This window comes from Poecilia reticulata, chromosome 9 (genome assembly GCF_904066995.2).
Source record: "Poecilia reticulata chromosome 9, P_reticulata-male-v2, whole genome shotgun sequence".
NCBI classification, from domain to species: domain Eukaryota; kingdom Metazoa; phylum Chordata; class Actinopteri; order Cyprinodontiformes; family Poeciliidae; genus Poecilia; species Poecilia reticulata.
In genome coordinates this window covers 12,471,374-12,495,984 of record NC_088838.1, presented here as the reverse complement: position 1 = coordinate 12,495,984, position 24,611 = coordinate 12,471,374, and the positions used below count along the sequence as shown (strand labels likewise).

Genomic DNA, 24,611 nt, shown 5'->3' with positions numbered 1-24,611 from the left:
ACAAGAAACTAGCATTAGTAGTAGTAATATAACAGGTTGTAGCACTTGCATTCGGTTCTACAATTAAGACATTTTTTCCCCTGCAGTTTGACTAACGCCCTGGAGTTGAAGACGCCATCATACTCCACCTCCAACAAACACAATGTCATCTGGACAAAACTGTGACGATCATATTCTTTAATTTCTCCTGTGGATTTAATACAATTCAGCCTGATCTGCTTCGTCAGAAACTCCAGAAGACAATGGTGAAGGCCTGAACAATTACCAGCATCAACACCTGACAAACAGACCACAGTTTGTATAGAATCATCACAAAGTGAAATTTGTCTTGTTCTAAATGAAGACCTATCTACATCAACTGTTACAAAACTACCCAAGTCCCTCAATGATGTGTAACTACACAAATGAAGGAGGCATCACGCAGGTGTAGAAGGAACGGACCACTGCTGGTCAGAGTGTAACGTTACACTTCACACATATGTGTCACCTTGGCTCTGTTATCACCTCCCTTGCAGGCTCACAGATATAACACAGAGATGCCAGTCCTCTGCATTTGTTTCACAAATGACATGGAAACTGCTAGAAGGCACCTCAGGCATGGCTTGAAAGTTCTGTGTGAAGGAACTTGCTGTTCACACAACAATGTGTGTTTATTGAAGATATTTATGCTTCAATGCAAAGACAAAGACACCCTGACTATGATAAAAACAAAAAGACCTCCCAATAAGGCATTACGTCTTTTTCTAGCTACTTAAACAAAACATGTAAACTAAAAAAAAATAATTATATATATATATACACATATTGCAGTTTTTTATATATTGCTGTGGTAATATATAAAAGGAAGTATCAGTTCTTAAGTATTTTCACTTCATAACCACTTCCTTATAAGGTGTGCTGAACTCTTAATCAAGATACGGGAGTTTCTTGTATTGATCAAATATTTTATCACAAAAACAGACAGTAGTTTGGGCTTGAAATGAATATATTCAGTAGTTCACATTCATAAATTATATTGGTGTGTTGGAAGGCTTTTCAGTCATGCTCTATTTTTAGTACGTTGCATAATTTGAGGTTATTATGTACTTATTCCATTGCATAACAGTCTGGTAGATAAGAGATGACGACGTAGATAGCACTCCTGTGCCACTTTACTGAAACTAAACTGCATGTTTACATGTTAAGCTGATGACTATTGCTGGTTTGTATAAACAATTGGTTGTAAAATTATTGAAACTGTTAGTAATATTGAAGTATATTTTTCTTATTCCGGTTACTGATTTAATCCCTACCTAAATAAAAGTCTTGTGACTATAGCATACTATAGTTTGCCCTTTAGAAAATTAAAGAGTGTCGCACTTACCTTTTTACTTACACGGTTAACCATGATTTGTGAACCAAAACTAAGGAATCTACAGCTGAGACAATCATGCAGAATATTCGTCTACCTTTAAGTCATAGTAAGGCATGTTCTGCTCACAAGCTAACATTATTTCTAAAAGTTTAAATGACACATCTGTGATCAAGATTACAGTCCCAAGACTGTCTTCTCTGTTTTTTTCTCCAGAGCTGCTGATTTTAAGGGGTATTGTCAAGACACTTGAATCTTCTCTTCTCTCTTGGATTAGAGTCGTGTTCTTAAAAAAGACTTAATACATGCATATTACCAATAAGTAGCTATATATTTTTTTGCAACTTTTGCTTTTCAGTTGAGTGCACAAATATAAAAAAACAGACAGAAAGAGAGCCCAAGAAAGCCCAAAGTTGCCAAAGAAGGATGACATCTGGCAAACTTAACTTGGGCATAACACAGAGGCCACTAAAGATGGAATAGTTTTCTTGTCCTTTAGCTTTTTGTTGTTCCTTTCCATGAAGCCAACATTTCCACTATTTCATTGTACAGGAGTGCAGAGATTTATCGTGTAGACAATTTCCTTAATTCTGCGAGGTCATCAATCGGCCGATGTTTACATGTGAAGTCGATCTTATCCACCGATTTGATCTACCTCACTAAAGGTCTAAAAATCAATCACTGTCCTCTTCGACTCTCCCATGAGAATGGTTTGGACTGATAGACGAATCCGCTAGGTTACATCGCCACGTTTGCAGTTAACAATAGTCGCCCCAATGTTGCCAATTCATCGACTTTTTGCAATATTTAGCAACATTTTAGACAAAAAAATTTGGTGTCGGCCAAAATTGGAATCGGCAAGTCGAGTTTGTTAAAAGATCGGTAATCAGCCAGAAAACTGGAATCTGTGCAACTCTACTGGTGAGAGATGGTTTTGTGTATGAACAGAAATCTGACCCTGTGTACTTTCACAAATCTCACTCACTTTTCACGAAACTAAGACTCCTCACTCTATCCTTTTCTCTGTGCATTTATACTCGTAGGACAACAGGAATTCAAAAACTGTGTTGAGTTCCAGGTAAGAAATTTTTTTTTTCTTCTTTTCATTGAGAATGTTCGGAATATGAGTCAAACGCTGTGCTATTGCATACCCAAAAATAGTCTAAATACAGGCACATGCATGACAGCAAAAAATGAATTTCGCCTACAGACATGGAAATCATGTGAAGGCTTTCAATCTTCCCACATCCACATTTTAATGAAACCCAATATCTCAGTAGATACGAGGGCTCAGTCAGTTGAAAAACAGACAATTTTGGATAAAAAAAGAAATGTTTCACAGAAAATATTTTTTATGTTTTACACATACATTTTAACATTTACAATAATTCTTAAATCAACTGACAAGGAATCACCAAAAATTTATTGATTTACAACCCTAACACATGCATAATACCAAAAGCAATGTCTTTGTGTGAATGAAAATGTCACTTTGAAGCATTATTCATAACCTCAGTCTCAAAAGATTTGAGGAGACAGACAGAAAGGAGAAGTCACTGAAATTTGGATGAATTTCAGAGGCGCGCTAAGAAACCGGGAGGGGCCCACGCGCTGGATGAGGTCTGCCCTGTGAGCGCAGCAGGAGGCCCTGCCCCCTCTGGAAAGGTTTCCGACCATGGCACACCCTGGGGCATGACAGGCAGACACAGCCCCATGGGGTTCGCATGACAGTAACATTAGGCGGCATCATCTTTTCCACGTCTTTGTACAATATCAGGACCTCTGGACGGGGTGGGTGCGTGTTTTTTTGCATGACAGTGGGTGGGCAGTGTGGTACTAACTTGTTCCAGCCGTAATCCCAAATGGCACAGGGAAAGCCCCAGGTAATGTTCTGGGAGAGCAGAGGCGACTCGGTGTCACGGCGAGGCGGGGTTAGTGTGTCAGCTGGGTGTTTCCCCAAATCAACCTTGCACTCTTACCAGGACAGCCCTCAAACGAAATGGACCGCTGAAGATGACATATGCTGAAGGCAGAGACTGACTCTGTGTGCTCATGAAATGTGTAATTTAAGTCCCGTCGCACACACACACAAACACGCACACACATGCATGCATGCACGCACACTGACTTTTTCTTTCCTCGTAAACACACGTGTAATCTAGGCGGTGCTTGTATGTGTAAGCGTCGGCGCGCCTGTCGGAGCGCGTTTGGGTGTATGCATTGCCTGTGCGCATGACTGAGGAGTTGTATGATGTGGACCAGTGGCGGTAGTGGTCTTACTGATGTTGATGCAGTCCAGACGTCTTTATTTAAAGCCGACGTGGTTAAAGTAGCCTCTTAAGCCGGCCTTTTTACGCTTCTGTGGTTTAAGCCTGTGTGAAGAGATGTGCTAATTGCCCTGCCATGTCTGTGCTCGAGACGCGTGGGAGCGCTCCCCGAAGCCCGGCAATTTGATCATAGCTGATTAGAGGCGCACCCACAGCCTATAAGGCAAACAGGTAGAATGCAGATTAGCACAGAAGAGAATATAAGAACAGGGTATTAGTTATTAGTTTAGAGGCTTTGTATCTTCAAGGATAAACTTGAGTTGGAAATCCGAGCTCCGTGAAGCTAGGTTTGCATGCTGGAATCAGCAAACATTTTTGAGGGGAAGCCTGACTGCAGCAGCAGCAGATCCTTTCACTGCTCTTTATGCTCATGTCCTGACAGAGCTGCTGCTGCTGATCGAGCTGCCTCGGGCATGTTGTGGCTGGATGCTGCCGTCCAGGCCTACATGTCAGTGTGAAACTGGCTCTCACTGACCTCTTCAGTGCTAGGGGCCTTCCAACGAAGAGGAGTAGGGGGGGGGAGGCCTCCGACTCCATCACATCCCTTCCAATTACTGACATCCTGCCGCCTTTGAACACACAGGAATCATAGTGAAGAATAGCAGAGGTCAGACTGCAGATGGAAAGGGTTGGAAACATCAGGGTCTAAGTAAGGGGGAAAGAAAGAGAAACCGGGGGAGGAGAGAAAAGAGAAAAACTATTTGTGTCACTGATGCCTCTGTAGCCCCCCTCCACCCCCCCCCCCCTCACCCTCCTCCACCAAACCTCCAACCTTTTCAAGGCCTATGACTGAACTCTAATCAGGAGCAACTGTTTCAACAACAACGGAGGAAGGGCAGTGAGAGGGAAAAATGAGCTTTCGACTGATTAAAACCATGAAAACAAAGTACAAATATCTCCTGTACCATCTGCATAAAGCCGGTTTGGGTCAATTCAAATACATTCAGATGCCATGGTAGGAAACTAAAGAGGGAAAAAGAAACAAACTTTTTTTTCTTCTTAAAATGATTCCAACAGCCTATGCATATTTTAGACCGAGGCTGTTTTGAAAAACTCTACATACAGTCCCTTTTCATAACTTTTTCAGATTCTGTTATGCTGACCAGAAACTTGTTTAATTAGGATTTTACGTGAGAATTCAATGTATTTCATTTATTTACATAGTACCAATTTATAACAAATGTAGTCTAGAGGCACTTTACAAAAAATTATTTCTGTGGAAGAAAACAGATGATTTTTTTTCAAAAATAAAAGCTAAAACGCGTTATGCATTTTTTTCATCCCACCTAAGTTTTTTGAATTTGAGATAAAATCTAGCACAACAAACTGCCTTCAGAAGTGATCTAATCATGGTGAATTGTATGTAGAACTCAGAAATGTGCAATTGTATCTTGAATACCCATGGTAACTTTGGAGGAGCTGCAGATATCCAGAACTTGGGTGGGAGAATGTGGTGGGAAATCGGTGTGTCTTGTCAATTTACACATCCCAGTTTGACTTGAGTCTGGGCTGAACATTCACCTTGCAGCAAGACAACAACCCTAAACACACATGCACAGCTATGAAGAACTGAAGATGTACACATACATATGCATATAGTAAAAGAAGCCAGTCGAAGTCCAGACCTAATCCCATTGTGAACTTTTGCCAAAACTTGAAACATGTTGCTTCAGAATGAGTGAGCTTGAGGGTTTTAAGCAAAACATAAATTACAGAAATGTCCGTTTCAATGTCTGCAAAGCCAATAGAGACACACCCCAAAACATTGCAGTTGTAGTTGCAAAAAAAAGGGAGGTTCTTAAAGTATTGAGTCCTAGGAACCAAATACAAGTTCATGGCATACTTTGTATATTTTTATTGATAAGAAATTCTGACAACAATGTTTAATTTCGCCAATCTATGTCATAAAATCTCAGCGCACTACATTAAGGTCTGTGGCTGCAAGGTGACGAGATGTGGAAAAGTTAAATTGGAATGTTTATTTGACAATCACTACAGTAATGGATACGGTACAACATGGAAAGTAAATACGTTCGTTAAGAGACTGACATCAGAGCTCACAAGCAGAGACTGGTTACGCTGCACAGTGTGTGTCATAGCTGAAGTCACGGCTGAATAAATGACTACTCTCAGCCGAGACCAGAAGCTGGGGTAGGATTGGGCTTGTAGCATGTTTGTGCATGTAGGTTGCGGCTGCCCTGTAACAAATGGCATACGAGCCTGTTTGGTGTGCCCGTCAAGCGTCCAGTGCCCTAAACCACAAATTAGCCTTTCCAAACCCATATCCCCCTGACACAATGAAAAATCACACACGTGGCTATATTAGCTCACACACTCACATGCAGTCACAAAAAAAGAAAAAGAAAAAAAAACACCAATGACCTCACCCTCCCAAACTTTGCAAAGCAGTGCAGCCCAGAAATCCCTCCAAGGCCTCCCCTTTCAGTCTGCAAGCCCCGCACTGCTGAGTGGCCACATCAAGGGTCATGATGGGGTCGCAGTGGTCCGCTGTTAGACTCCAGTAAATCACTGCAACCCAAGCATATAAAAAAATGTGCATCACATTTGTGGTAAAACAATTACATGGGACAAGTTGTGATGTGTTCACTGTGCTGTGAAAAATACAAAAATAGTTTTCCTCTTTTAAATAAACCCACCATATTATATCTGTTGATTTTTTTGCCTTTTTTTTTTTTTTTTTTTCAAAGCAAGGAAGTTTTGTCCTGCCTCGATCTCAGAAAATAGGATGTGTGAGTGTTTGTGAGACAGAGAGGAGGTGTGGAGGGAAGGAGCTTGTGTGTGTTTGTGAAAGAGTTTAAAGGGTGTTGAAAACTATTAGCCAGCTGCGGAGAGGCACTGTGCAGAGAATGAGTGATGAATTATTGAAGTGGCTCTTTAGTGTGAATGAAGTGTTGAAAATGTCCATTGCCACAAAACACTCTGACGATCCTGCGCAAGTCTCTCGGTAAAGTGTGTTAAAATGCATGTGTCGCTTCAGACAAGTACAGTTCCACACCTATTTCTGCGGGAACATTAACAGACAAGCTGGTGACTAATGTCTTCCTATTTCATTAATCGGCTGCTGTTCCTTCCTCCCATTAAAACACCTCACATCTTTTTGATACTATTTTTATTTTTCCTCTCCTCGCTGCCGCACTCTCTCTCGACTTCTCGTCTCCTCTTCCTACGGCGCCCTCAGAGTTTTCTCTTGTTACAGCATATCCAGTGATCACTCACTGCGATGCCATCCTTTCAAGTCCTCCCTCTTTCAAAGAGCCATTGCCGTCGGGGGTAGAGCAAGCAGGAATCTGAACCAATGCTTTTCGACAGCAGGGCTGCTCCTGCGTGTTATACCCCCCATAGAAGGAGCGGAGGAGAGAGGGGAGAGGGAGTGGAAGAGGAGGAGAGGGGAAAGAGGAGGAGGGGAAGAAGGAGGGGTCTGAAACACACATCACACATGAAAGTCACCTCACTCCAGAAATCACGGGTCCTGACGGAAAGGTAACAGCCGGCCGCAGGCATTTGGCAAGTTGCTAGGAGACAGGGAAGCACTGCACAGTGGACGGGATGAGTGGCTGCGCGGTGTTCTTAGTCAGATGGAGCTTATACAGACGCACTGAATATATTTCCGCAGAAATATATACAAACTCCATCGTGATATTTGAAAGAAAGCTCAAATATGACGTAAGTGCAAGTAAAGTGCTTTGCAAAAGCAATCCTATCACTTTAACTTTAAAACAAGGTATGCGGGAAAATTTCAGTGTTTTTTGGGGGGGAATTTATGTGACACAAACACTCAGATTTCTTTTAAGATTGCACAGGATTTAACTACATCAATCTTCTGTTAATATGGACCAGCTTTACTCTGTTCCTAAAGCATCCCCTCACTATGATGCTGCCCAAGCCATCATTCAGGGTGTTTTTTGGGGGGGGTTCACAAGCAAGTTGAGGTTGTATTTTTTAGGTTATTTTGTATTTTTATTTTCTAGATCTGCCATGTGTGTTGTTTATAGCTTTCATCTAAGTGCTCAACATGACAACTGGAAAAAAATTATCTTCAACTAGCCCTGGATAGAAACTGTAACTCATTTTGCATATTGTGCTGCTGGCATATCAGTGCTGATGTACATCAATTGATTGTTCTTTGGTGTACATTTGTCTTACTATTTTATTTAACAAACTCGACAAAGGACTGAAATGATCTACCCTTTGGAATTATAAAGACTTCTCAATTTACTGAAATGAACCATTTTGCACCCATGTATTTAATATATATTATTTATCTGGCAAGACAGGCTTTTTTTCAGCACAAATAATCAGAAAATGATGAAATCTTACATTGAATGTTATAGTAGGAAAATAAATTACATGAATTCTTTCTTGAATTACAACAATTTTGATTATTGATTGCTCTGATCTCAATTCAGGGTGTCGAATCTTATGTGACCAAACGCAGCCCCTGATTAAACCAAAATATGTTTACAGGTACATGCCATGCTGGTAGATATCATTTTTAACATTACCTCATTTTCTTGCAGTGTACCAAGTGTAGATTACAGAAAACTCACTAAATAACTTGACAAGCCAGGTTCCATTTTGGGGTACAAACAACCATAATTGCAAAAAAAAAGAAAAAAAAAAAACACATTGTGGTTCTTATACAATCATTTGTTTGTGTTTTTGGTTGTGTGTGTTAAGAGAAACGCTTCTCCATTTTAAACTCCAAAGCCAAATGATTTCATCTTTATTCCCCGTTTATCCCCATGAGCTCACTATCCAGGTCGTTAAGAGCTGAGCAATGTGTTTTAAATGATTTAGGCTCCTCACTATGTGGTGAGAGATGCTCTTTGGAATGAGCCAGTCTGCCCTGCTGATAGCGTTGCAGGATGGAGCAGTGGGGAGGCTAACTCGGCTTATCTGAAGTATTTGGAGGGGAGGACACAGACGCCTTCTCTTCCATTATATCATTGGGTAAACATAAGACTGTGCTACAGGTTGACAGGCTGTATTTCATAAAATCGAAAGAGAACAAGTCTTTGTTGATTATTGCACGCTTACATCATGGTGAGAAATCAATCAGTTTAATTGGTCAGCTTTTGTCAAATATACTAAATTAAGACCTGTATGAGAGCATTATATTGAAAAGCGCAAATGAAACTGCAGGCCATTAAGAATCCGAGCTTGTTGGTGTGATTTATCATGCTTACTAAACATTTTACCGCACTTGACCACGATGAAAGAGAGGGGAAAAAAAAAAAGATGGTACGATTGGTACAACTCATCTTCAGAGTGGTTCGTTTTATGATCCCAGTCATAATAATGCAGGATCAGCGAGGGTGGCAACATTTGATAAACGACAAATCTTTTTTAAAAAATTCATTGCTTGTTATGCAGTAGAAAGCATTGTGACACGTCTTTTACACATATATTTATTCTAATTAGGTGTTGTTGTTTCGTCCCCCGCCCCCAACAATGGCGGTCGAGTTTATTTTCCCTGTGCCGTTTTTCAGTCATGCCAGCTATTTTAGCATTCATGGCAAGCACAGGAAGGCACAATAACAAGTAGTCTATTCAAATTAAATCAGTAATGGCATTGTCCATATTTCAGGCAGGTCATGCGTTTTTATTTATTCAAAGAATGAAGACAGGTCAGTTCCTCTCACAATTATCTCTTTTCATTTAAAGAATGAATGTGCATGTCAGGTCCTCTTTCAGCCTCTTTCTTTCCATTCTGAGGTCCCCTCTTCCTCACTGCCCCCACCATCACTGGGCGACAGTAGAGGTCGTTAGTGGAAGAGGGATGATGCCAAACTTGACTGGAGTCGAGCCTTATCTCTATTCTTTACACTCTCGCTTTTGTTTCAAGGGCTTTGTTTACACACGCCCCATTAATCACCTTCTGCCTTCCCACAATTCCGCAGCATTTAAACTGGGTGCTCGTCTTCGGGACATTGTGTGGCACAGGTGCCAGTGTAAATCTCTCTTTCTTCTCCTGTTAGGGACGGAAATGAGGGTTCGCCGAACTACCGTGACCATCTTCCCCTTCAGGTCTCCATAGTTTTCACTTTTCTTCTCATTCTGATCTTGGCACGTCACTCCAACACGGTACCAACATTTAAATTTTTTGTGGTGTGTGACCCAGACAGGCACAATCCTCGAATAGTGAGATATTTTTAACAGGAAAGAAAATGTAGAAAATGTGGAGCAACTCAGGGACAGCAAAAAATACACATAATGTGAAGAGAAATACAGGGAACTAGGAAACAACAATAAAACTGAGCACAAACCTACTAACCCTAAAACTCAAAACAAAGGTATAAACCAAAAGCAAGATAACAATGAAGAAATACTTTAGTAATCAGAATACAAAAGACATGCGCCAAAGAATAATGACACCCAAGCTCTGCAAAGGTGGTCACCACCTGTCCCGTACCACTGAAATGCAGGAGCTGCTTGACACTCCTGTCCTGTCTTGACATAGAGTTGAATGTATGTAGACTGGATGCTGTTGAGCAAACATTAATCACACTATAGGAAGCCACAGAGAGGAAACATCCAGTGTCTCCTAGGACTGTTAGGTCACCTCTAGAAAGACACCTCACTCCGAAGCCTGGCACCTAAGAGGCATACAGACTGTTCCTCACATGTATCACCTTAGAATGGAAGACACAAGATTGTCTTTTTATACAGCATTCATTAAAGTTCAGCCTTAAGGTGTGGGAAATAATACTACATTCACTGCATTCCTTTACTGATAAAACCCATTAGAAATTCCAACAAGTTTTATTATGTACTTACTCAACAATATTTGTTAAATAATAATTACACGCTAGTTAATTTAATCTATTAGCCAGTCTGCTTCACATTGATAAAAAAAAAAGCTATTAAAGAGTTCTGTAGCAAACTAAAATTAGATTTATTCTCAGTTTCTATAAGTGAACTGGGCTCAAATATTGTCTATGCCATAACTAGAATAAACTAATAGAATTTCTTGCCTGTAGTGACTGGAAAAAGCTTCTCGTCTAGGGATATTTGTATACCTTTAGCTTTGCACTAAATAATAAAGTTTATATCAGACTTTAGAAATGTGTGCATGGGCTAACAAAACATTCAAAATATTTAAGTTTAGTAAATAGAAACATCTCCCTCAATGCAGTTTCAGTGACCCATAAACAACAGAAGTTTAGGGTGACCAAAAATATCGTCGGGGGCATGAAATCATTAAGGATTGCTGCTTGTCCCCTTTTCAAGATGACTTAATGAAAAAAGTTTATATAGGTGAGGCAATCCTGCAGTCATTGGTTGTTTGATTGTTTTAGGTTTAGCAAGAGGAAAGTTTAAACTCACATTCCCAGACTTAATTTTGTCTCTGGAGATGTAGGTAAAGGAAGACATTTCTGGTATGATAGAGGTGCATAAAACTGGAAAGGCTTGGAGACTCTAAAGTGTTTAAATAATAAAGTGTATATCAGTCTTTAGAAGTGCAAAATACAAGCACCTTCAGTTTCTTTCATAAACTCATCTAGTTTACAATACATTACCATATCATACCATATTTTACCATACCTTACCATATCGCACCGCATCGTATCACATCATACCGTACAATACCGAAGAGTACTACACCGTAATATACCATACCATAATGCATTGTATCGTATCGCATCATACTGTACCATACAATATCATGCAATTCCGTACCATAACATACCACTTCATTTCTAAAGCACTTTAAAAACAACAAGGCTGACCATGACACCTCACTACATGAATGAGAATTCCAGTTCACTCAGCTATTATCCATTAAATGCATGAAATAGTAGTAGGTAACATTTTTTGTTGTTGTTTTTACCAAAAGTGTAATATTACATTTTACAAACTAATGTACTGATGTATATAGCCTGCATAATTATTTTTTGTGTTGTTTGAGTTTAATACAGAGCATAAGCAATAAAACAAGCAAAAGTGATGTTCACAAAAAAAACAAAACGTGAATGTTAATTATTCTTCTTTGTGCGCCTCTGCAGCTACATCTGAATATTTGTCCTGGGCAGTATATGTACGGGAGCTCACTGCAAACGCTTTAATGCACGGCCCTGTTTAATTGCACAGTCAATGCATTCATCATTCAGAATGCAGAGCCTGGCTAAAATGAATTGAATTATCTGGCAGGGAGAACAAAGAGATGTACATTGAGTTTGTGTGTAATTTATTGTTGCAGGCTGAAGTGAGCGGAGAGCAAAACAAGGCTGGGAAAATTAGCGACAGAGAGGGAAGACAGAGACCTGAAGGAAGACAGGAGAGAATGAAGAGAGGGAAAAAAAACACGAGGGAGGAGAGAGAAGACAGAGAGGTCTGGGGGAGAGAGCGAGAGAAATGAGTAGGAGCATGGAGATAGAGGGAGGCCAAGAGGAGTGGAAGAGAGGGAGGTGGGGGAGACAGAGGAAGACAGGGAGGATGAGGAAGGAGAGAGATAATGGTGAAGCCTGGAGGAGGAAGAGTAGGAGGGGGAGATCGAGGGAAGACGGGAGGAGAGGGAAGCTTGTGTGCAAAGCCAGAGATAGACCAGAGACGGACCTGACACCTTCCTCCAGATTCCGGAGGGGATAAAACACAAGCAGGGTGTGTGCATGTGTGTGTCCATTTCCACATGCCTGCACACGTATGGAATGCGACAACAGAAGTTTCTGGGAGGTTTTTGCTGTTGTTTTCCATGTAAATGTTGAGTGGAGCGAACACCTGGACACACGAGCCCTCGAAAGCATCTAAATTACATTATCCAAGTCAACATGGACACAGACACGAATTCCCCTTGCCATGTCTCCATCTTTATCCGTTGACTGTGAATTCATTGCGGTAAGCATTGACAGAAAAGGCAAAGGTGAAGGGGATTGGGGTGTGGGGTTGTTGGGGAAAAATCTATTCCCCAATATTATCTAACTGTGTGTTCCTCCAAAAGACTTGCATTGCTGGTGCTGGCCGTGTCCCATTGATTCCTCACTAACATCATCTGAAAATCTATGAGCATAAAGGGCAGCTCCATGAAGTACAAACAGATAACTACACATCATGTTCTTTATGGTTTCTGAGGAAGGTAACTCGCACTTTAACCTTCTCTCATTGTTTTGCTCCGTGACCACACAGCTACTCATTCTCATTAATATAAAAATCCAGCCTGAAAAGGTGAGGTAAAGCAAGTGAATACACTGGTGGAGTGAGGAAAGGCTTCATATGGATTATCCTGAGCAGGTTGCGACATTCCCTGACACCGCATTATGCAACAGGGAGCACAGCCGTGTATGTCCACGTCCCATTTCTGGAGAAAATGTCCCGTACTGGGTACAGAACTGACTGAGACCTTCGGTTGCTAGGTTGGGTGGAATAACTTGTCAATAAAAAATGTCAATCTAGATGGCAAATGCCAAAGTCACATTGATGTTCGTGTCAAAAGGTAGATTTTTGCATATGGCAATTGCTTCATTTAAAGATGAGCAGTTTCTCATTTAGCTAGAATAACGTTTAGTCTGATCGATGTCTGTTCTTTTATCTGTGGAATGTTGCAAAGTAAGAAACCTGGTTCCCTCAAGCACAAGAATTTAAAATGAATCCACCTCAATCCACTCTATGGCCTTACCAATTCGTAATGCCATATTGTACCCTTGCACAGTCAGATAATCTCTTGACCAATGAACTTCCACTGTGCTTTCAACAACACATTTTTTTCATTTGATACCAATTTGTTTTTCTTTGAAGGGAAGAATTTCCTAAATTACATAGATGGAAGATGATAAAAAATGGAAATCTCGCTGATGAATTAGTTAAATAATGTCTAAATAGTCTGTACAAATCTTGGTTAAAACAAATTCAAAAGTACAAGAAAGTCAGGGAATGGGCTGGAATAGAGGATTAGAACCTTTATTAGTCTTTAAAAGCATACTTTTTTTTTTAAAGATCCTAATTAGGCTTTGTTCAATTTTGCCTTCAAACATCTTTTCAGAGCTACATCGTTGGTATTATTAGGACATTTTGAGTTAACTACAAGGATAGAGAGGCTTCGATGCTGTATGAGGATGCAGTAATTCCAGTTGAATATTATGATTTCTGTGGAATCCCTGCCCATTTTATTTTGTTTAAATAAACTCCACTTCATCTGTGGTAATATCCAGAAAGCCCTTGTAAAGTGCACGGCCTGTAAAATTAAATAAAAACATTCAAATACACTTCAGAGGAAAAACAGTGGTCTTTACATTCACAGTTGAAATATGTACATGTTCATATATATTCGCACAATCTATAGCTCTTAACCAAACATATTTTACATTATTACCATAATAAAAATGGGATGAAATTAGTTCATTTGTGCTAAAGATTTCTTAGCACAAATGAAAAGGGTCTGTCTCTGAAATATATATATATATATATATATATATATATATATATTTTTTTTTTTTTTTCCCCTTTCATTTTTGGATTTGATGATTAACATTTACAAAATTGTGTGGGGTAAATAAATTAACTTCTGAGGCTTGGCTGAACATAATAAAAACTTAGTCAAAATGCCTATTTCAATACAATGTATAGACGAAACAGACTAAACATTGTACTGGTTGCTTTGAAGCTACAGCAAAACATGAGAACCTTTTTCATAGGGCCGTATAGAATCGGCTCTTTAATGAAAAACACTGGTTGGGCAGATCAGAGGGTGCTGGGGGAGGTGTATCCTGCATTCCCAAAAGAGTACTGGACCTTGGAAACTCTTTCAAGGGATTTTAAAACATTGGCATGTCAATCACAGGTACCAGTATTGATTCCCTATACCTTGTAGCAGCTAATGATGATTATTTCCTGACTAGAGGCTCCCTCTAAGGCAATATAGGAAAAATATAAAAAGTATTAAAATATTTATGGATTAGGCTGATATTAGTTTAATACCTGCGCTGCAGTCAGCTGGTCAGAACATCAACAACATCTGTGATGGGTGTACTGGGAGTGTGGTTTTTAAATAAATCACACACAAAATGTTTGTGTGATAATCAGTTGTTCCAAATTAATAATAGCTAAAATGTCGATTTAAACTTTGTACATGGAAATGCATATAAATTGACTTTGAAAGGTGGATTTTAACCAATTGCTTGGAAAATCGGTTTATATTGATTTAACTTTGCTTTTCTGTGCATTAGTAGTTACCATGGCAGCAGTGTGTTACTTAAAGTTTGATCAACTTTCTGTTTAAAAATTCCTGACCAAAAAGAATTTAAAAACCACACCAACCCAAATGACCATTTCTTCTTCAGTGTTTATCTATTTATAAGTGTCATCATTAGCACACTTCCACTTCATTATTTGCTAGTCTATCACAAAACATGTTAACAAAATATGAGGAAATCTTTGCTCACAATTGAACAAAACGTGCAAAAGTTAAAGGGGTATGATTATTTCACAACAATATGCTACATGTTGGTCATGGAAGTGGCTCTTTTCACAGACTTTTCTGTGGTCCTTACACCTATAAACATTTCCATCTGTTTTGCTCAGATGGGAAGAAAACAATTTGCACCAAAAAGGAAAAGTGGTGAAATGTGATTAGCAGATTGGTTATTGTATGTGAAGGAGTAGAGTAGAATTTAAAACAATGTACCTGGCAGGTCAGAGTTCATTAGACACACAGGTGTTCATGAGTCAGTGGTGCAAGTAATAGCAAAACAGGTGAGGTCATATGATCTTTTACCACCAGGAAGCTTCCTGTGGTTTCTTCTGGTTTTGCCCTGAAGGGAAACCTTTAGAGTTCATCGCAGCTGAATTGAAGTATATAAACTTACATTTTATTCATTTACTTTAAGAAAATCTACTTAAAGTGCATGTTTGCAAAATTCTGTCGTCACTACGCACTACTTTGGTTTGTTCCCCTTCTGGATAGAGTTGTTGCTTCAAGCACCAAACAGTGAAGTGATAAGCACTCCCATCTGTGACCCGATTTTAGTAAGTGTGCCTTTAGACGTTGCGCAATACTTAAATACCTCAAAAGTGCGGCTAATGTATTTTTAAAATTCTTTACAATTACGTGACTTGATGAGTTTTGACACACCCAACGTGCCGACAAAACTACTGCAACGCCTCGTGGAGCAGTCGTGCAGATTTGTCCAACACATGGGCACAAATAAACTATGTTGATTGCATCCGAGCTGCCCGGTGGTGAAAAAGGAGGCGCCGGGCCGCAGCTGCGTCCCTCCGACTGGAGGCCTTGAAGACAACACGTCTGTGTCAAAAACGTGACAAAGCAAGGCAAGTTTATTTGAATGCTACCGTTCACACACAAGGTAAATCAATATGCCATATGGGAAAAATAAAGGAACAGAGGTAAAGGTTAAACACAATACATTCAAAATTCAAGATATAGGTAAGCATCACATTAAAAAAAACAAGGAAATCGCCAAATCTCAGGTTTTCTGGGAATTTGTTTGATAGCTCATTAGCATAGAAAAAAAATGCTGCCTCTTCTTGTTAAGTTCTCGTCCTCCTGTGAACACAGGAGTGTGGAGGTCTCTGTTAACCCGAGGGGTCTACGGGGCTCACACCTGATCGGCAACTCTCAAATGCATAGACCAATTACAAAATGCAATACTGATTTAAGCACTGACTGCTTTGATATTTCCTACCGTTTGTCAGGACTTTGGGAGAGGCATTTTGGTTGAGCTACAGCAGTCTGATAGATCGACACTGCAGACACCATTTTTCTAATATTTTCTGCTGAAAACAGACTCAATCACCAGTATTTTCTGCCTTATTTAAAAACGGCATGTTGGATCTCTGCGAGATGGATCGAGGCGATACTAGAAGCAGGATTTGCAGTAAAACGACCTGAAGGTGAATGGAGGAGAGCAGAAGTTCAGTCAGGTAAAAGATTTCACTTGGGGAAAAAAAACATCTTCTATTTTCATAGAATTTAAGTTGAGAAGGTGAATGAAGAGGAGAGAAAGGTTGGCAGGGAGGAGTGTAGGTCCAGAAGAGAAAGACAGAAAGGGGTGAGTCCTTTGTGAAGAAATTCGGGAAAGCCGGAGCTGGGCGCAAAAAGAAGATCCTGTTCGCCTTCCCCTGATACAGTATACACACTAAATAGTCTTTGCAGCAGATTTCAGAGACAGACCCTTTTCTTTGTTCATCTAATGGGCAGACCACTCTAAATGGGCTGTTTTTCAACCCTCTGACACAAAGACACTTTTTCATGATTCCTCAGTGCCATCGTTTTCCTGCTCGTCTTCTTCAGATATGTGAAACAGAGCCCTCTCTGTGTCTTGGTGCACAGCTCCCACAGCGCAGGGGTTCTGAGTAGACCGGATCCCATCGTTCTCCAAAAAGCCACGGCTCACATCCCCCCAATAAAGCTACACTACACAACAGACGGGAGCCAGGAGAGAGTATCTTCCAGGCGGCGCCAGCACGGGGACCCGTGGAAGTGAATATGTGAGCCATTAACTGACCAAAACGGTCTGTCATAATGCCCGATTTCTGAAATCAATGTTTTACTGCGGCCCATAAAGTCTTTGTAAAAAAATAAATAAAATAAAAAATTGAATCAATAGTGAAAAATTACATCCCTGTGACAGCCTTATATAAATCTGTAGCATTTAAAGAATAGTTCCCCGACTGCATCATCACTCTGTAAAATCCTGTTATACATTTTAATGAGGTGTGCTGCCCTTTTCCAGGATGATCTGTGCTTGTTGTCAGCTGCACTGTATACCCAGGAGTTGTCGTTACTTGACTGCTCTGAAGCCCGAGGCTGTTTGGCACCTAGTGGAAGTGAGCTGAGTTCATTATCTAATAGCAATTTCCCAGCCTGTATTGCTGCATGTAAACATTAAGCAGACAAACTCCAAATGAATACAAATGCAGAAAGGGAAGCAATTACACACCATTACCAAAATATTCATGCAGGTAAAAGAACGCTTGTTTTTCTGTCGGGTTTTCTTTTGTTTTCCTTACTTTTGTCTTAAGACAAAACTCCGACAACATCTGTTTAATGAATCGGGTAAAAGGAAAAAGAAAAAAAGTCTGCTCAAGTTATTAGATAAGGTTAGAATAAGAAGTGCTATTTTCAAACTATTACGCTACTGAGCAAGTGTAAGACATAGTGTGCTAACTTTAAAAAGAAAAAAGTGAAAAAAGTATGTCCTTTTATATATATCCTGGATTCTTTTTCATGAGTTTGGTATCAAATGTCACATGGGATGTCCGCAGACTTTGACGGATCAATCTTTCGCCCACCAACCATCCCCCGAGCTTTCATCTGCTTATCTCTGACCACTGTCTGTCTGCCTGACCGCCTCACTGCTCATTCACACTCGGAGGCCCTTGCACAGCCCCGCAGCTCTCCCTCCGCACATACCCTACTCAATGACCACACATCCATTAGCAGAGGTACGTTTGCAAGTAAAATTTTTTTGTGTGTGTCGTCTCCCACCTATGTTGTAAAGTTGTATTGCAATAAGTCTTCAAGAGCGCTGCTTTGCAAATCAGACTATTTTTGCTTTCATTTCTTGTCTCCAATGTTACTGAAATAATATATGTACACATCAATTTTCAAGTCTTCCCACAGATTCTATTTAGCTTTGGCCTTTGTCTAGACCGCTGTTACGCAATACTTTGACCTAAACTTAACTGAAGCTTAACTTCTGCCCTGGTCTCAAATGTCTCAAGGTTTTCCTCCTGGATTCCTCGTATTTAGCTCCATTCAGCTTCCTGTTATCAGCACTTGCCAAGAAAGCATCCCCGCAGTATGACGCTGCCACCACTTTGTTTCAAAGGGGGATAGTGTGTCTAGTGTTTTTCTTTCCTATTACAAATACCATTTTGCACGGTGGCCTCAAAGTTCAATCCATTCTAATGGACACTCTTTGAAGGCAATTTCTAGACCACAGCTATGGAAATGTAAAAATTGCAGGCTTTTTTAGCAGATTACACCATGCTACTCCACCGAGGCACAACTCAAATATATTATTTTGCATGTATATAACATTTAAATATGTGCTTTACGAATTTATAAGCATGTTTATTTGCTCACTGCTTTGTTGAAGTCTTGAAATCATTTCCCTAGTCTTTGCCTTCAGTATTAAAGTCAAAACAAACCGCATCTCTCCGTGCGTTCACTTGATTTTTTCACTCCATTATGAATTTTCACAAGCAGGCTTATTTACATTAACTAAAGACACATATGGTAAATGTGACTGCTGCTGCTGGAGGTTTTCCCACCCTTTTCCAGTGGGTCTATTCAGCCCCGGGCGCTGCTGTAGTGATTGGATTAAGGGAGGCCTGGAGCGTGTCCACGTCTGGAGCTGAGCTGGACTAACACTCCGGCGACCCACCAACCTCACTGTCATTGTTCTGATTCCCAGCGACCCCACTCCAGGTGCCAGGCAATAGGAAAGATGCTCCAAACTTTCCCAGGAATGAGCTGGAGGCTCTGACATAGTTCAATTAGAACCTTTATCAACTTTTAGCCTCCCTCCCATGCGCACCCTTGCCTCTTCTTCCTTCGCTGCCGCCGTCTCTAGTGAGAATCTGAAAGGAAGACTATCATCAAAAAAGGTGGAGAGGATGTCTTTCTTGTCTTTTCACTCTCTTGTGTTCTCACTCACTCTTTTAAACCTAAATTCCCCCCTCTTTTTTTTTTTTGGTTGGGTGGTGGGGCCAGTGGGAGGACAGTTGTTTTGTCTCCTTCCATTGGCTGATTTACATCTCTACAGCTTCTCTATCAAAGTGGTCATTGTCAGTTCTGACCTATGAAAATTACAGAGGACACTTTGGGGGGGCTTTCTCCTTTGTCAGTCTACAAACAAGCATTCGCACACACACACACATGCGCGCGCACACACACACACACGCGCGCACGCACACACAAACACACACACACACACACACACACACACGCACACAGACAAACATAGCAATATACAAACAATCACAAGGTGCACAGCCTGTAATTTTATTAATCCGGATTTTGCAGCGATGATCCTCACCTCGAACCTCCAGAGACAATAGGAAGGATGGATGGTGAAGGAAGGAAGGAAGGAAGAGAGAGAAAGAAGAAGAGTAGCAATGAAAGGAGGATTCCTCGAGGAATAAGAAGACGCATCTATTTGCACACCAATTGTTTTTCCATCTCTCTGAGCCAAGGAAAAGAGAAAGACCACCTCTCTCCCTCTGTGGCCATGGTCCCTCCCTCCATCCCCTCGCTCCATTCTCCACCCCCCGCCTTCCACCGTGAAAGCAGTGTGAATGGAGAGCCACATTCAGTTGGGATGAATGGGATGGGATGGAAACGGGTAGGGGGTCACTCTGACCACCCCGGCCCTCCCGATGCCTGAGCCACATGTGCGGCATATTAACATATGAAGCCCTGTCACTACTGAGTTCACCCTCCCAACTGACCTCATTCACATTCAAACACACACGCACGCACACACACACCGAGTGTTTGGGTCAGGTGCGCTACTGTTTTATCACTGGAAATCTCTGGGAGGCTTAGTGGGATTGTGCGAAAACAGCAGGGTGAACTGATGGGCAACAAAACTGTTAGTGGGGCCCAGATTGGGGCGAATGGGACACATGCCAAAAACCTGAAACAATGTTTGCAAAACAAGCAAAATTAGTCCCACTGTAGCAATGGAGGAAGCAACTGCCACAACCCGGGCTGACAGGGAAACCGTTCAGCTATTTGCAAATGTAAAAAAAAAAAGCCACTGAACTACAGCTAGGCAAAAAACACAAGTGCAAAAAATGTGAACAGAAGGCCAAAGAAAATGTACCTTGGGCCCTCGCTGCACAGGGACCTTTTTTAGACTGCCTTTCCTGTTAGACTTTCCCTCATCGAGACAGTGCGTCACACACAGGGAGTCTGCGAGCCTGACAGATGTTAACCCCTTCCAAGCTAAACAGCAGTTTTTCCTGTAAGGAGCGTTCCACTGGGCCTGTTCACACACTGTCAGCGGGTCAGTGTGTTTGGACTGAGCTTCTTGGTACCCCACAACACTCCCCTTAGGCTCTAATCTCTTTTACAGCAAAGAGAATTTAATGATCACATTAAGGCTTCTACCATACTGGAGTGTTCCCCTAAAAAAAAAAAAAAAAAAAAGAGAAAAAGAGAGAGCAGGTTTAGTTCATGGCTGTGTCAAGTCCTTAGAGTCATAGATATAACGCCTTGCAAAAATATTCCTGCCCCTGAAACCGACTTCCCCCGTTTTGCTATGTTACAACCACAAACGTCAGTGTATTTTAGTAAATTTTGGCACACCGTTTGCACCAATCTTTCTTCTATGTCAAAGATAAACACAAAGTGCATCATTGTAGAGTAGAAGGAAAATAATACATGGTGTTTTTTACCAACTTTGATCCTTTTCACCTAAAACAAAAAGAGTCAGAGCAACAAATTACCCACAGAGGTCAGTCAAGTAAAAATACAGCTGTTGTGTGAAGGCCTCACAGGTTTATTCGAGCGAACAGCATGATGGTCACTAAGGAACACACCTGGCACATCAGAAAGTTGATTGTTGAGAAGTTTGAAACGGAATTAGGTTACAAATCTGGACAACGTCCCAAACTTTGAGCATCTTAGCGAGTGCTGTTCAATCATCCGTGAATGAAAACAAATCCATATAAATGCAAACCTAACAACACATGTCTGTGTAGCTAAACTAGCAGGTAAGTGAACGAATCAGTCAAAATGTCAATGATAACATAGGAGGAGCTGCAGAGATTCACACTTCACACTGCCAACGTAAAAACTATTAGTCGAGCATTTCACAAATCTGGAATTTCTGGAATGGCAGTAAAGAAAGCCGTTGTTGAACAAAAGCCTAGTAACCAATTTGTCACGAGGCACGACAAATACAAGGAAGAACATCTTTGATATGATGAAAATTGACCAAAATGCTTGGCTGAAAACCCCACCCATCACTTCGCCTGTAAACAAGCTGGAAACAAGACTCAGGACAGATGAATGCAAATCCACACCAATATTCAAAGATTCTTACATGTAAAAAATGCATTGAAAACACCATGTGTCTTTCCATATTGCATCCACGCACTACTTTGTGTTGGTCTATCAAAAATTGTAGCAGAATAGAAAGTTTGAGGTCAACATGAGAAAAACAATGAGAAGACGTTATACACTTTATTATCATAGAAAAAAATATTATATGACGTATAAGCCTAACAAACACACAGACAGATTATAAATGATCTGTGTGTGTGTCTGTTATTTTTAGGGAGTAATAGTTATTAATCACAGCCTGAAAGCTGACATCAGGCAGCCAGTAAACGTTAATTAGGACCACCCAATGGCCAGGCCACTGTCATTAGCTAATTGAGTTTGTTTATGTGTTAGTGTTTGTAAGGACAGAAGATGAAAGACAATAAAAAAGGAGGAGGAGGAGAAAAGAAGGGAGGGAAGTTTGGAGGTGAATGGAGGCAGGGGAGGGATGTGGGCATGTCTCATCCAGTGCTCTGTTCTGGTGACATGTCCTTCAGCTGAATCTACGGGGAGACAGAAGAAAAAAAGTGAAGGAGACTGGGATGGAGCCCATCGCCCTCCCTAACCCCCACTGCCGCTCACAGGAACCCGAGGCCTCAGCCACGTCGGGAAACTTCCTCCAGCGGCGAAGCCACGGAAAAAAAGACGTAAAGAAGGCATGACAACATGTTTTTTTCCCCCCATATCTCTTCACTTAAGTCACGTTCTAGGCTTTTGCACCCCCTCGACTCCACAAGAGAGCACGCTTGTGGACACCGACAGAAACGCACGCCTGCATGCACATAATGCACACACTATTTGAACTCAAGCGGCCTCTAGCCCCTCTTTTTGTGTGTGTGTGCGTGCGTGTGCGTGTGTTTTTTTACACACCAGCTCCGCAGCGTTCCCAAAGGGTTGTTCGGAGCAATGCTGTGTGTAGCGCACAGCCAGCCACTATCACTACACGGTCTCAGAAGGCTCGGTGTGGCTGGCTGTGGTTATGCCTGTTGAGTCCCCCTGACCACCACATGATGAATCACGTTCCAGCTCTGTCCGAATCGACACACACACACGCACACACACACACACACACACACACACCAGCGCTCCCGCCCTGCACAGCTCCCAGCAGCCCAGGCAGGAGAAACAACTGTCCATCTCCCTCGCCGTGCATGGAGATTAATTTTAACAAGCCAAGTCAGAGCTCTCAACAGCAGTACAGAGAGCAGGAAAAGTAGAAAATTCACCAAGGAGCATAGGGGAGGAGGGAAAAAGCCCTGCTCCAGCCCGTCGCTGTCAGGGCCTTTCTTCTTCTCAAGCTGTGATTTGCGCCCTTGGCCAGGTCCGATTCAAGTCCCACAGATAGCGCAGTCCATGCCCCACTAGGCTTGTTAGAGCAGCTGAATGGATGCCTACATGTAAGGATTTGGGCCCAAAAGCTAGGACAAAAACAACAACAAGAAAGCAAATCTAGGCAGACAGGCGACAAAGTGAGACTTTGCCCAGTTTTTTTCTTTCTTTTCTTTCTTTTTTTTTCTACTTTCTGCAGCTGCTCCCTATAGGCAGCACAGTGGTCACCAAAATCCTTGCTCACTGCGGGTCAGAGGTTTACATTTTTTCCCCCCTTTTTTATTACAAGTTTAATTGTTTACACGTAGAAGTGTGAGGGTGTAAAAGAGGAACTCTTCTGGACATAGAGATATTTTGCTTATGCCGTTTTTCTTCTGTGCCTTGAAGAAATAAAATTTCTGTCTTGGAGACTTTTAGACTAAAGTCTATGAAAGTCTCTTACATTTATGGTGTTATACCCAAGCGGCGTAACTGTGAATTAGAAAGAAAAGGATTATTTCTACAACAAATAAAATCTCAAAGAGTTCAAATTAAATGATTGTACCATGGATTTCTGCTCATGCTCCTCCCACCTACCTAACACACACACACACTCTCTCTATGATACCTCTCTATAAAAAACTAGTGCAATAAATTTACCTTCAGTAGCATTTAGTAAATGAAATCCTGTGTGTAATTTAATCTCTGTACAAATCCAGCATTTAGTAAATGCCTCAGAAAACATGAGCATCATGAAATACAAGGTGACAGGTAAGGGAAGAAGTTGTGGAGAAGTTCAAAGTGGGGTTAGGTCAAAAAATGTAAGAAAATTCTCTAAAAATGAAAAGACGATGACACAACTTCAAAACAACTAAAACATTGCTATTCACCTAAGCCAACAGGACAGGTTAAAAGAACATTTCTACGACTCTACTACTCTTTCAAGTGAGTCACAGCCAAAGGAATGGGCAACATTTCAGTCTCTAAATCTGCAAAGCTGATGGAAACACAATCCAACAAGAGGGGATTCCTCAGCATACTTATTCTGGGGTTTGAATAAATATATATATCACAGTTTTGTTCAAAATAAAAATAAATGTATAAATATGTTTCTATCTCCTCATAATTATGCACTACATTGTGGCCGTCTGTTGCATGAATTTATGTTAAAACCTGTGGTTGTAATGTAATAAAGCATGAACAAGTTAAAAGGCTGCGCGTCAATGCTTTCTTTATAGCTGTTTTATTATCAATAATACTTAGCAGGGATTTTTCCTCTGCATCCGTCTGGGATTTTGAAATAAATCTGAAGATAACATTTCCCACATGTTTTTATACATTTTTCTTCTTTTTGCATATGTTAACTTTCATTATTTAAATGAACTTACACAGTTAACAAAGCTGCGAGCTCTTTCAGCTTTAAATATTTCCAAATTTTATTCGGATAGAAATTTCTATCCATTGAGGGCCACGCAATTTTTTACACAGTTTGGAGGGAGATCCCTTCCCACATTTATAAATCTCCAGAATTTTACCCATAGCAGTTAAAATGACATGACAGCTGTCATGTCATTTTATGTGTGGTAAAATGATCCAA

At 40.9% G+C, this 24,611-nt stretch overlaps 1 protein-coding gene across 4 annotated transcripts in view; it reads right to left on the bottom strand.

The window, feature by feature from the left end:
- The window catches only part of LOC145552774 (uncharacterized), a 131,649-nt gene that overhangs the window by 95,569 nt on the left and 11,469 nt on the right, over window positions 1-24,611 (bottom strand). For 3 of the 4 annotated variants that reach the window (XM_081610555.1, XM_081610554.1, XM_081610556.1), the window contains exon 2: window positions 6,066-6,207. The exons of the other annotated variant lie outside the window; for it this stretch is intronic. In XM_081610555.1, coding sequence (XP_081466681.1) covers window positions 6,066-6,166 — 101 coding nt within the window. In that variant the 5' untranslated portion in view covers window positions 6,167-6,207. The remainder of the gene's footprint in view (window positions 1-6,065; window positions 6,208-24,611) is intronic. 4 annotated transcript variants of the gene reach the window in all.